General features: G+C 35.7%; 1 protein-coding gene across 1 annotated transcript in view; it reads right to left on the bottom strand.

Moving 5' to 3' along the window:
• TKI1 (TSL-kinase interacting protein 1) overlaps window positions 1–13,829 on the bottom strand; it is a 74,696-nt gene that overhangs the window by 51,771 nt on the left and 9,096 nt on the right. The window contains exons 3-4 of the mRNA XM_089821693.1: window positions 13,757–13,804; window positions 9,588–9,697 (exon numbers count right to left, since the gene is read on the bottom strand). Coding sequence (XP_089677819.1) covers window positions 9,588–9,697; window positions 13,757–13,804 — 158 coding nt within the window. The remainder of the gene's footprint in view (window positions 1–9,587; window positions 9,698–13,756; window positions 13,805–13,829) is intronic.

Here is a 13,829-nt window from a genome sequence, read left to right as displayed (position 1 = left end):
TTATAATATAATTATTACACATCACTTTTAGAATGGGAAAGATATTTATAGAACAAAAACTTTGAGAAACATCATTCAAAGGAGCTGAAATACGGAGAACAGATGAAATAGTTCTGCAAGAAGCAGATTGAGATATAATTATTTTTAAGTACTAGCAGGGGGCATTACAAATAATTCTTGCAATCTTGCTATTAGGATTCAACAATGTAGTTTACAAATCAAACTCATTGACCCGTGTTTGTGGTACACAATAGCCATCTCTCATAACCATGGCTTTTCCATTTTCAATGTCCTCAGTTTGCACGATGAACAACACAACGTATATGTTTTATATAAGAGTTTAGTATATTTCCATATGTTTTAGTGTAATGGAATGACTCATTTTCAACTTCAATGCCCTTTTTATCTAGCTTCTCAAGGGTATAATTTCCTAGATCATTGTGCACATTTCTTATTTGATGTATATCCTTAAGAACACACAAACAATCATACATCTATATTCGTAAGTTGTCAGTTCAGATATGAGTACAGGTACAAGAACCTGATACATGGGCATGCAAAAGTTTTTGGGAGGTTTGGGTATATCCCAATACAACTATGTGTGTATAGCAAAACAATTAAAGAAATTTACAAAATTGTAAAAACTAATTCATTTGATAGTATGATACTTCATCATTGATTAAAGCCAAATACCAAAGATAAATATTAAATGTCAACTGATAAAGCTTAAAGACACAATGACGTCATCAAATACACATATTGTGCAAACTTGTAGTGTACTTCAAAAATCAAATGGGAGTTTGGGGGCAACACCCCCAACGGAATCAAGGGGTAGCATACTTAGTTTGTGGGAGCCAGTAAACTACATCTCCCTGACTTACTACCACCACCTTTTTCATTTAATAGATTATAACATGAATACATGTATGCATGTATGTACGTATGTATGCCTGCAGAAATTCGTATAAAAGTCTTATTATGAACAATATTTGTTGATTCCATACAATCATATTGAATTCACCAAATGCTTAGACATCAATATTTATTACTGGATATAGGAAGATCAGCTGCAGAAAAAATATTCAATATTAATACCAAATACCAATGCAATTCATAAAAACTACAGAACTTGATCTGAATTATTTTTATCAGATAAATCTTTTATCGGTAAGTCTTATTCTCTGTGCTTGAGTAAGATCCTTGTAAGTTAGATCGGATGAGATCCTTAATTCATCATTCAGTTGTTGAATATTTGGCATATTGGTTGATGATGATTGAATGTTGGTTTGATAAGGTGATCCCTTGTTGAATTGTAGGTTTTCTTGATCCAAAATGAAGTGAGGATTAATATGGATTTGATGATAGTTTGTTTGATCTTGCTTTTTGATTGATTTCTTCAGGGATTAATGGTTCATAGACAAAGGGTAATTATTGATAAGTCCTCCTTCAATACTTGGAATGATGTGTCCTTTATAATTTATTGGTGAAAGTATTTCCACCTTCCATAAGACTTAGGTCAATACTTTTCATTGTTGCCTTTGAGAATAATATATTATTCCCCAAATTGATCTCCTTTGGGAGTCCATAACCACTAAAAACCTTCTCCCCTTCATATTTTCCAATGTGAGGGCAAGCCCTCTAACATTCTCACAACATCTCACAATTACCACCCTTTGGAAGAGTCACAACCCTTCACCATTTCTGCCCTTAGAAAGAGTCACGGCCTTTTATAATTGTCACTTGTTGAAAGAAACAAAACCCTTCATAACTTTTGGCTTTTGAAGCAGTCACTTCCTTGTATTCTTCTCATTTCTTTTTTCCCTTCCAAATATTCTTCCTTGACTGACACCTTCCCTTTTCTCTATAATGTTCCCATTTTGAGACATTTCTTATTTTCGCCCTGAAACATTAATTCTCACGTAGAACGATAATTGCCTTATATGTATAAATTTACCTAGAAAGATGGAATTTTATTTGGATATTCAGTTTGACAACTCTAAGAATAATTCTTAAAAGATATTTATCTTGATTTTCTGCTGTCATTACTGATTTCAGGCTTGTATGTAAAGTTGATGTAATGTCCCTTTTTCCAGGATTACCCTCTATTCTAACTATGGATAAGAATGCCACTGTCTACAATAAATTTTGATATATGATATTTGTTGGAAGGATTTCACACCATCACACCATTGCAAATGGATAACCCCTCTTTCCGTTTGGTAGTGGGGTAGTTGTCCTAGATAGTCTTAGTTCAATGGCAGTTTTCAAGTTTCTGAGTCTTCGAGATGAGTTTGGGCAAGTTTGGCTAGGTACTCATGTCAAACAGGGATGAGTGAGAGCTAGGCCAAGCTAGTCAAGGATGTGCAATTGGAGTCAAAAGATTTGTGATGAAATAAATTAGAATCCTTGGAATATCCTTGTTCCAATATCAAAATTATCTTAGGAAGTCAAGAAAGGTTGTGGCAGATAACACTGATGCAAGTGTGCTGATTCTTGAAATTTGACTATGCCTAGAATTTTTCAGAATCTCCCAAAATCTAAAATTTCCATTAGAACTCCTATAAATTTAAAACCATCCACAAACATCCTAACAATAGTTTTATATAATATAACTTAAAGCATAAGAAAAGATTATACTTAAATGTTATATTTTATATAGAATTTCTTTTCTCAAAGCAGCTAGATGACACTTGATCAATTTTGACCCATCGATTGAGCCCAAGAGGAGGTCGAAATTCAACCTCTCTTAGTCCTTCAAGTCCAAGAACAAGCTGGAATACAACCTGATATGGAGCTCCAAACCTCACATCATTTGTTAGAAAATTGCATTGCAAGCTAAATTTGAAAAAGTAATGAAGAGATTAAAAGAAGAAACCTAGAGATTTTTTGAAGTCATGATCAAGCCCGAGAAATGTTTGGAACTTGACCCCTCTTGGGGCTCAAAGCCCAAGAGCAAGTCAAATTCTGACCTACATTGGGGCTTCATACATTGCCCAACCTTCGAACCACTCTTTCTCCTTGCACTTTGAAAGATGATGCTTGCCATTTGACTCTAGAGAGAAATGATAAAAATGGATCGAGGCATGAAATTTAGTGACTTTGACCAAGGAATGTGGTGAATTGGACAGCAAATGTTTAAGTTTGGCTAAGGCGTGAAGAGAATTGGTGCAAGTCAAAATAATATGAGAAATTGAGAAATGCGATCAACATCCAAATATAATGCTAAAGAAGTGAAGGGTGAGCCAATTTGAAAATGTTTTAGCACTTACCAAAACTTGGGTGAGCCCAAGGGGAGATCACAATTCAAGCTCTCTTGAGGCTTTGGGAGTCAAGACAAAGCGAATCACTTTCTTTGTGCTTGAAATTAAATCTATCACAAACAGATTTAATCTTAAGACTTATTTTTAAATACTATTTCAAAAAGGGGGCATCACATTCTCTTCCTTTCTTTTTCCCCATTTCCAAATAAAGTTCTCTTCTCCGCTTTTTTTCCCATGGCGCGAAGGTTGAGGTTTCATCTTCATACACTTAGCTGGGGCCATGTTCTCTAGCCCTCACTTCAACATGAGACTAGCCATGCAGCCCCACATTAAGAAAGAGTATGGTTCCCTAGTCCTTTTAAAGAAACAGTTTTTTGGCATTACTTTCATAACACCACATCCAAGATAGGTCTCTTGAACACCTTGATCAAACCGACTAAACTTTATAGGTCCATGGTTTGGGAACCCTCTGTGTTGGACTCGGAATGGGCTTCAAAGGAGCAGGTCCAAACCCTTCTCCTCGGGCACATCATCAAACACAATCAGTCTACACCTCACAATATCATCCTAGCTAAGTTTGGGGCCCACCCTTTCAAGCTTGATACCATCTTCAACTTGGTTTTGTTCCTTCATCTTAGGAGCTTCGCAAACTCTTCTGAGTGGCGTCATAGATATTCTTACTTGGCTTATTACTCTTCAGAAGCGATTGCGGGCGCTCACCCCTCTCATAAGGTTCATTGTTTCTTTTCTTAGGCTTCTACCCTTCTGGGCTTAGCAGGATTGATATTACCATCTCACTCCTTTCCAATACTCTTTGGATGCACTCGCTCATCTCCTCCCCTCTAGGCAGGACTTAAATAGACACATCAGGATAAACATTTACATGCACCATATCCTTACCACATTGGTCAACCTGTTGAGCAATTTATTGATATTTAGGATGTGATCATTGTGTGTCCTTTGTTCCTTTCTCATCTAAGGACGTATGCACTTTGCATCTCCCTAAATTCTTTCAAGATGGGCACACATAGGCTCCGCATCAAAACGGACCACCAAATTCATAGAGACAACTGGATTTTCCAGCTTTGTGAATGGGTGAGACTAAGACTCAAACACACTTCATCTTTCGATGCCCCATCTACTATGAGATTAGGGGGAGATTCCACTACCTGTTTAGAGACCTGGTCTCTCCCCTCCTTCAGATGCATTGATTAGCAGTCTATTGCACTTTATCTCCAAGAGGCCATGAGACTTCAAGACCACAATCTATAGCATCAAATCCCTTCGAGGCAGCACCCTGACCAACTCATCACCTCGTTCTTCATATCAGCCCCCCTGGCTCGTTGTACTAAGTGGTCGCTTGGTCCCCCTTCAAGACATGTCAGATTAGTGTGTTCCTTTCTCATCTAAGCTCATATGCTCTTGGCATTTCCCTGGATTCTTTCAGGATGGGTTGGCATAGGCTTCGCATCCAAATGGACAACCAAATTGAGAGAGACGACTAGATTTTTCAACTCTATGACATGGGAGAGATTGAGATTGAGACACACTTCACCTTCCATTGCCCTGTCTACTCTGAGATCGGGGGGAGATTTCACTGTCTATTCAAAGAGACTCGGTCTCTCCCCTCCAAATACTTTAATCAATGTTGTCTTGCACTTTATCTCCAGAAGGCCATGAGACTTCGGGATTGCACCCTAGAGCATCAAATCCCTTCGAGGCAATACCTTGACCAACTCATCACCTCGTTCTTCACATTGGTCCTCCCGGCTAGTGGTACCAAGCGGTTGCTTAGTCCCCCCCTCTATGCATGTTAAATTAGTGAAGCCTTGCAGATATTACACGTGACAACAAACTTCTTCTTCCAACAGCATCCAGAGACGGCTCGGTGCTACTTTTCGCCGGAAGCTTACCCTTTGCTCCTTGATTTCTTCTCTCTAACTCTGTGCAGCTACCTCCTAGTGCTCTTGTTTATGTTTTTGCTTCTTGTGTTGTTGTTTGTTCTCTTTCCCTAGGCATTGCTTGTTGTTCTCGTTGTAGTTTGACCTTCCGTTGTTGTGGGCAGTCCCTTGGATGCTCTTTGTGATCTTTTTTGGACATTAATAATATTATCTTATCTCCTTTTTAGATTCACTAGTTTAAGGAGTCGCAACTTTTCATTTCATGCTTTTCACCATTTATTAAACTTAGCTAAATTTAATTATGTTAGATTTTAATTTTACTACTTTAGACTTTTACTTAATTTTTATTTTATATTTTCATTTTATAATAATTTATTATAAATCCTATTTCAAAAATGGGACATTTTAGAAATACTAAAATTCAATAGTGCATTGAAATTTTAAAAATGAAGATAATTCTCTCTACTATAAAATAATCACACTTGAACTATTTAATTACAATAATTAACCTTAAAGCCAAATGTTGACTGAAAATAGCCATCTTGATCTATCCTATGATAGACCATAATAAATCCTTTGAGCTACTAAAGAAAAAAGTTTATTAAAATAGTTATACCCACAGTTGGGACCCTAGCATGGATGGCATGTCAAAGAAGAAAACTTGCGTAGCACAAGTTAAGCAAACTAGGTATCGAGGGGCTAGGGAGATGTGTGCAATGCAAGACGGAAGAGGAAAAGATTGATCAGCTATTAATCACATGCCCAAATATTGAAGCTTGCTATAAATACTTTGATGCAAAACCAGGTTGGCAAAGCTCACTCCAACAAAGCCTTAGTAGATAGTTCTCACCATGGCCAAGAAAGGTGAGGAAAGGTCTCTTTGGTGGCATATAGTCTAAAATTCCATCAACTGCAGCTTATCAAATATGGAAAGAGCACAACAAGAGAATCTTCTAGAACAAAGACGATGTCTAGAAAGCTACTAATAAGGAAAACTGAGCAACAAGTAATTGAGCTTACCAATTTTACGGCCCAAAATATGAAGCTCAACAACAATTACTTTACAAATTGGTACAATGATCTCCTTAATACTTTTCCTAGCCTCAAGATCCCTTTAAAGGGATTATGAGGGTTAGTCCTAGCCCTAATCTTAGAATGGGACTAAATGGGATGATCCAAAAAGTAGATAGATTGAAATAATTTTTGATGGAGGACCTTGAGGCAACCCCAGCCCCAATGGCACTAGTTTTGGCATCAGAGACTATGAGGGCACTTGTACTACAACGAAATCTAAGCACCTAGGTCTTTCTACAAATAATCAAATGGACTTTATAGTGGTGATGCTTCGACTTGAACTAGGTTTAGAACTTAAAGCCACTCAAATCCACCTTTAGGATGACTCACTCATCACAATCAATGCAATCAAACAAAACAATACTCCTAACTAGAAATTGGAGATATGGCTCAAACCAATTCAAGAACAAAGAAATCGATTCCATTAATGCAAAATCGCCTACATTTACTATGAGTGCAACGATTTGGTAGACAACCTAACTTAGCAAGCTTTGGAAAGAATACACAACAAAAAGGGTACTGAAGGCACTTAATGCAAGTTGGAAGTTGAGGCACTTAGAATAATAAAAAAGGGCTTGCTAGGAAAGTAGGAGTTGAAGACAATCGTGTAAATGATTGGACATGGGACAAATGGTATACACAATAGGTACAAATATCATCATTCGGAATTAAGCTAGCATCCCGCTTGCATTAAGTATGATGTCCTACTATCAAATGTTCATTTTTCATCAAGTATAATCATTATTGCACACAAGTGGCGTCGTTGGTTGTAGGCACAAGTTGCCTTCTATACCAAATAATAATTATGCACGACTAATTATTAATGAAGACAATAGATCTCAAATGAGTCGATCGATGCGAAAATATTTTGGGATGTGAATGACACGAGGAAAATAGCTAGAGACTTTCTATTTAAGACTACAACTGCACAAGGTGACTCTCATCTGCCCTATCTTTCTATGTCTCAAGTAATACCAATGCAATGTTAAAATCAGGTCAACCCCTGATATTGCATGTGATTGAGATCATCCTAGCCCAAGAATTCCTCATGGTTTGCCACTCCTACCAAACATTGATAACAGCTCCATTTTGGATATGGAGTTTGTATCTAGGTGTCACAAAGGCGAAGGCTCGGGCCAAGAAGTTGTGCCAAGCTTATTCAATCATGCCTTTGTTCGAGAGACTAATGTAGTTCTTGACAATGTGGATAGCAATCTACTAATTCTACTACCACAAAACTACTACCTTAACAAATGTTGGTGTGGGTTGGTGAAGTAATACCCCATTGTCAAGACGTTTAAGCCAATGCTTTTGAAAGCATCGTGAGGGGACATGGAACGAAGAATTTGGTTCCTACAACGCCTATCCCAAACAATGGAATGCCTAAGGGAGGAGTGGTTGCTAAAATATATGAGGGAGGGAGGACTATTGGAACAACACGAAGAGGTTAACGGGGTTGTGGGAGTGGTTGAGCTGCCAAATAACAAGGAGTGGATGGAGAATGACAGTATGAACATGGAGGAAACTACGAAGAGCCCAACACACCATCAACGTGGAATAGAACGCCATGTAGTTGCTAGGGCAATTGCTATTGTGAATGCCAAAAAGGAAAAAGAAAACTAGTTAAGGGTCTTACCCCAATGCCTCTTAATTTTGTTCAAGCTAGTAATAGGGATGCTTTCTTGCACATTTATGGTTGGATGGATTTTGGCAAAAAGACAATTATAAAATGTATAGATAGATTGATAGCTCTAATATGTATATGGAACTTAGATGTGATACCTTGGGTAGTCTTAACTATCTATTGAACATGGTTCATTTTGTCAAGGAAACGGAGAAGATTAAAATAGAAGATATGGTGATGTAAAAGTTATGTAAAGGAACTTCTTTTGATTTCAATATAATGGGAGTTAGGCCATCCAACTATTAATCTGCCATAAAAAATTGGACCAACTTTAGACAAATATTATTTATTTTTAGCTCCTAGTTTTAAACATACTTAAGCACAAATTTTTCAATTCTTGTTGCAGAGTCCACATAAATCCATATTTTCCAAAGGGTCGTAAAAATGTTTGGATAACTGATCTAAAACAATGGATGCATAGGATAGGATAGTTGTTGTGATGAAGAAACTCTATAAATAAATTGAAGGTAGCATGATCATCATGAACAATGAGGGTCAGATGTTACATGTGATCAAGCAAAAGAGCATCTCTCTCAATTTTGCCTTGAAGGTTCATATGCATATATTTATATATTGGATAAGCCACTAAAAAGAGCCTTCATATCAAGGTAATATAGGTGCACATTAAGAACACTTACCTATATAGATCTCCAAACATTTGCATTTTATAAGCTTGCAACCATAATTGAAAAAATTGGGCTTGGAAATAACTCAATAGATAAAAAACTCAAAAACTCAAGACACACCAAAAACTAGGGCAAGAACTTGGGAATAACTTGGCACATTTGTCAAACATTTGAAAATACATAAAGTTTTTAAAATATTCTTTAAAAAGTTACATATTACTGAATTAGAACATATCAGTGATTGACATAACGTATAAATCAAAAGTAGATACCATTTAAATATATATTAGTAATGATAAATAAAATCCTGAAAAATATTATTCTAACAATTATTTTCATTTTTTCAAAGTTCAAACTTACAAAATATCTATTTGATTTTTAACAAAAATATACAAATCTCAAATAATGAATTTAAAGATGTTCAAATTATATTAAATTTGGCATGCCCCAAATCATTGTCGCATGCCCTCAATCACAATCAAGTGCCAAATAGAGATTGAATCATCATTGAAAACAGTGACTTTTATCTTACTGCAGGGCAAACAAAGTAGTTGCAGCAATCACAGTGAGCTTTAAACAAGAAAATGCCATTTTTGAAGGTTATGTGCAGGTTTTTTAGGTTAAAATCGACACAGGTTTTTGAAAATCATCTCTCTGAGTAAAGCAGCCACTCATCAGGCTCACTAGCTAGCAAGTTGTGTGAGTTTTTGGTGAGTTTTACAGCCATGCTTGCACCTGTACTCTTTAAAACTAAAGTTATCTAATCCTCAATCTAAAAAATCAAATATACTACAACACAGTTAAATCATGAAGATAGAAGCATATTAATTGGCATGTTATAGAAAATGCTAGAATCAAGCTGAAGGAATATATGAGTGAAGACAGTGACTCCAAAAATATAGATGACTATTTATCATCATGAATTGAAATTTTGACCAAAATAATTAAAATTACTAGTCCTGTTAGATATAAATTTGTAACCACAAAACCCTGTTGTGTGATTCAGAGCTCATGCCTGCAAACTGCTGGGAAAAACCCTTACCAACGAAGCAATGCCGCATTGGCATCTTTTGTGTTTTTAGCATCTAGCACGAAGGCAGGACCTAAGAGCTTGTTCATCCTTTTGATGATACGATAATAGTAGTGTCGAACCTAGACATTAAAACAAAGAAAAGTCAACATCATAGAATATTTCTGATGCCCATAAATGCACCTTACAACCATTGCAGTCACTTCATTCTAAAGTAAAATTAGAATCACACTTCAATTAGAAACACAAAGATTAAAAGTGTGGAAAACAAGCTGATGTTTAACAACAGGGTCTCACTCCAGTGACAATACGTACTAGACTTCAACTAAAACTATTAGCCATTTAATTCAAAGAAACTTGTTAACTAAGAATGCAAGAGATGGTCCAGTAATTGCAAGCAATAATAAATGAAGCAATCAAACTATAAGTACATAATGTAAGATATGTCAAAAGATCTAATAAGACATCCCTCTCAGACCTAAATCAGATCAATCCAAAAAATATATTGTCATGTGCTGTTTGTCTCCTGAGCTCAAGAATACTGTCAGCAGATTCCAAGGTCATTGAGATTTATCATTTTACATCTTCTCAAGCTATTTCCATTTATGCCAATTAACTAAATGTTAGGACTGCAGGACTAGTCGTTGTCATACATCTCAGAAGTCCTAAGCCCAGTTGCAATTATAATATTAGTAATATTGTAAATAATACGCCCACATGGAAAAGGGCATCCTGCTTTGGTAGAATCTTGAGATTCCATTATTGGCACTCTCCACCATGTGTCAATGATCTTATGACTCTTGTAAGGAGCCACAGAAAAGGGGTTTACCAGGTAGATTATAACTTGCATCTCTGACCAAATATTTTTAGTGTTATAAAAGGCGAATAAGTGTAGTTAGTACACCTAAAAGGTGCATTTGGCAGTTACTTTGACTCTTGGGAGCCAAACCAATCACTTAAATGTTACATTCCAATCATGGAGGAGGTACTCTTGGATATTTTCCAAAATAATTATTGGTTTCCTATGTCTTCATAAGTTCCTATCTATATATGCATGGCTTGCAATCGAGATAGTATCCTAAGTTTTATGCAAGGTTATGCTGCAAGACTCTCTCCAAGTTCAGAGCATACATCTATGAAGCTTAGACCTTGATATCGTATTGAATTGGAGTAGCTGCCTAATAGACTTGATGAAGAAGCTACGATAAGACTTAAAGAACAATATGACTTACCCAAAAGCTGTGGAGCTGTGAGGCTCTCTCTTAACTGTAGGACTGATATTTGTAAAAGATAACCCGGGTTACCTTCCCTAAAGGTCAAATTGCCATTATTGACTTTTCCTTTTTTCATGCCCTTGCTTTACTTAGTCATCTTGTGGTGTCATAAGAAAATCCAAAGCATTTTGGGCCAAGTATCCTAGTCTCTCAAAGACCATATAAAAAACAATACAAATATCATTTAAAAAGCCATAAGCACCACGAAGCATAGATAATGGAAACTCAGAAAAGGGCAATAATACAATGGAACAAATCGAAGAGGTAAAAATGCTCTCAGTTTATCTTCAAAATGAAATAATAAATTAAAATTATATAAACAAAGCATAACTCAATTCAAATATTACAATTTATCCTTTCCATGAGAATAGCAAGCTATAGCAAAGCAAAGTATAACTCAATTAACAGATCTATGTAATTGCTGTCTACTTAACAGTCTATACTTTCATGAAAAATATGCCAATTAGAGTAACAGATTTTTAGATAACCATCTAAATACTAGTGAAGAACTTGCTGCTCTTCACAATTGCAAGCTAGCAACACTTTCCAGTCCATCCTTTGGTAGGGCTCTTGTCTATTGTTTACCATGGCTGCTGTCTTGCCTAATAAACCTGATATTTTGTAGGTTTCCTTCCAGGCTAGCAACTCTTTCCAATCCATACTTTGGTAGGGCTCATGTCTATTGATTAACATGGCTGCTGTCTTACCTAATCAACCTGATATTTTGTAGGTTTCCTCAGAGAAATCCTTTCAGCAATCCATTAAATCAAGTTCATACAATCTAATCCTTCTTGCCTTTCTGACAAGTTAATGGAAGGAAGTGTGCAAGGATTACTCATGCAATTTTGTTTGCACACAGGCCCCCAGTGAACATTAGCTTAATGTTTCCATCAGAAATCAATATTCTAAAAAGCAATAAACATCTTGTCGAGAAAATTGATATGTTGATAGTTTGCTCAATTGTCATTTTGGTAGGGATGAAGTCTCTACATCATGAATTCTTCCATTTTTTATGGGTTAAAATCTTCCTCCAAATATGGTCTTAATTGTAAGGATGTCAGTCCTCAATGTGTGCTTCAGCAAACAAAGTTTTCAGGGCCTGAATAAAGTTTGTTAGGAAAGATAAGATTCAAATTTGTTAGCCAAGCATTAAATTTTCCTGCAGATTATATACCATTACCAACTAAGATTTGGATGCTACTTTTTGCATCCAACATGATGGTGACTTACTGAATAGCAGAAGTATTGAGAGCCCTTAATTTTATCCCAATAATTGGTGGATATGTGCTGAAATTTGTGCTTACTTGATGGTTGAACTTAGTATCCTTATGCCAATAGACTTTCAAGATCTGATAGATGTATTTAATCATACTCTTGTTCGTAGATTTGCAACACAAGGATGATGTTTGGTCTTAAGTTGTTTACTACAAGAAAAGGTTTGCAATACAAATTAATCGTTAATCAAGGTGGGAGTACCTGCATGCAGATGAAATGCTCACAGATTTACAAAACAATAGGCTTGACCTCACTTCCAGACTGAAAATAGAATGACAGAGAAAATGTGAACTTGAAATTAACAAGATAAATATGTTGTGACATTCAGTGCGAGCAGCTACAAAGATCGGTAGTTAAAAGAAGAACATAAATTTAATTACAATTTTGATGCAATTCCCTTAATGTATACATTCACTATATAACGAACTAAAAATTGTGACTGAGGCTAACATTAACCTAATTCTGTAACTAATGGAGTTGGTTTTTATAATAGTAACATTCTAAGGTGTACCAGGGATCAAGTTCGAACCTACTCTGTAGCTTACAGTAGAACAGCGAAGCAGACAGTAATTTGAACAATTACACAACATATTGACTCACCAAGTTTAGTGGAACTCATTTGACCATATTTAGTGGTCATCGAGAAAAACAATATGGGAGGATGTTTCTGAATTGATTTGGAATTCAAATATTATACAGTGGAAACGAATATTGAAACAGTTCACATATTCAATTGATTATCTATTTCAATCACATATAAATTACATTCAGTTCCATGTGAATATAATTTGTAATCACACACTTTAAATATTCTTTCAATACACAAAAACCTAATGTATCATGAAAACAAATCACAAATTAAACCACTCATATACAAATATTATATGAAGTGAATGATCTGATTAATTTATCCATCTACATAAACATCATCAGAACCATGATCAAAGTTGACCCAAGCATAGGCAAGAGCCCACAACACAATGGTAACTTGTGAGCCTCTCATGTGGGAGGTCTTGAGTTCAAATTCGTTTAACACATTAAAAAAATTAATCATAACAAATAATAATAATTAATCTAGGCTTCGGCCGTTTACCGATCAAAAAAAAAAAAGTTGACCCAAGCATGTCATATACATCATTAAAACAAGATAAAATGTTGAAATCAAAGGTCCAACACATACAAATAAACCCTAACATAAAATGTCCGAACATAGTCACAAAAATAAGATAGCAGTCTGTCACTGAAGAGTGAGTCTCACACTGTCATTGCCCAAATGTGACTCCGTAGCCACTGAAGCAGTGCATTTATCAACTTATCAATTGTAAAATACAAAAATTGCACAAGATAAAATTACAAACATTATTCTCAAAGCACTTATATATATCAAGAAGAATTAATCGATGTTGGAATAGGATTTCCATTGCCTGTGACATTATTTCCAACAGACATTAAAGCCTAGAAACTCTACACTTGAAATCACATGTCATTTACTACTTTTTGATAAAAAGATGAGAAAGAAAAGCAAGAATAGCAAAAACTGTAATCTACACTTTGTATCCCAAAGCATCTTTCTTGACCTGAAAGCAGAAAGATGATACCAAAACACATATTTAAGTAAGATAAAAAGTGTACCTGGTCCTTGTTCTTACTCTGTACTCGGCTGGTAATTTTATCGAAGTTCTGTTGACAGCAATTTGAATTCTTA

Source organism: Cupressus sempervirens, chromosome 3 (genome assembly GCF_028749045.1).
Source record: "Cupressus sempervirens isolate cs-2001-9-10 chromosome 3, ASM2874904v1, whole genome shotgun sequence".
Taxonomy (NCBI): domain Eukaryota; kingdom Viridiplantae; phylum Streptophyta; class Pinopsida; order Cupressales; family Cupressaceae; genus Cupressus; species Cupressus sempervirens.
Note: the sequence above shows the minus strand (reverse complement) of the source record. Positions and strands in the feature narration are given on the sequence as shown.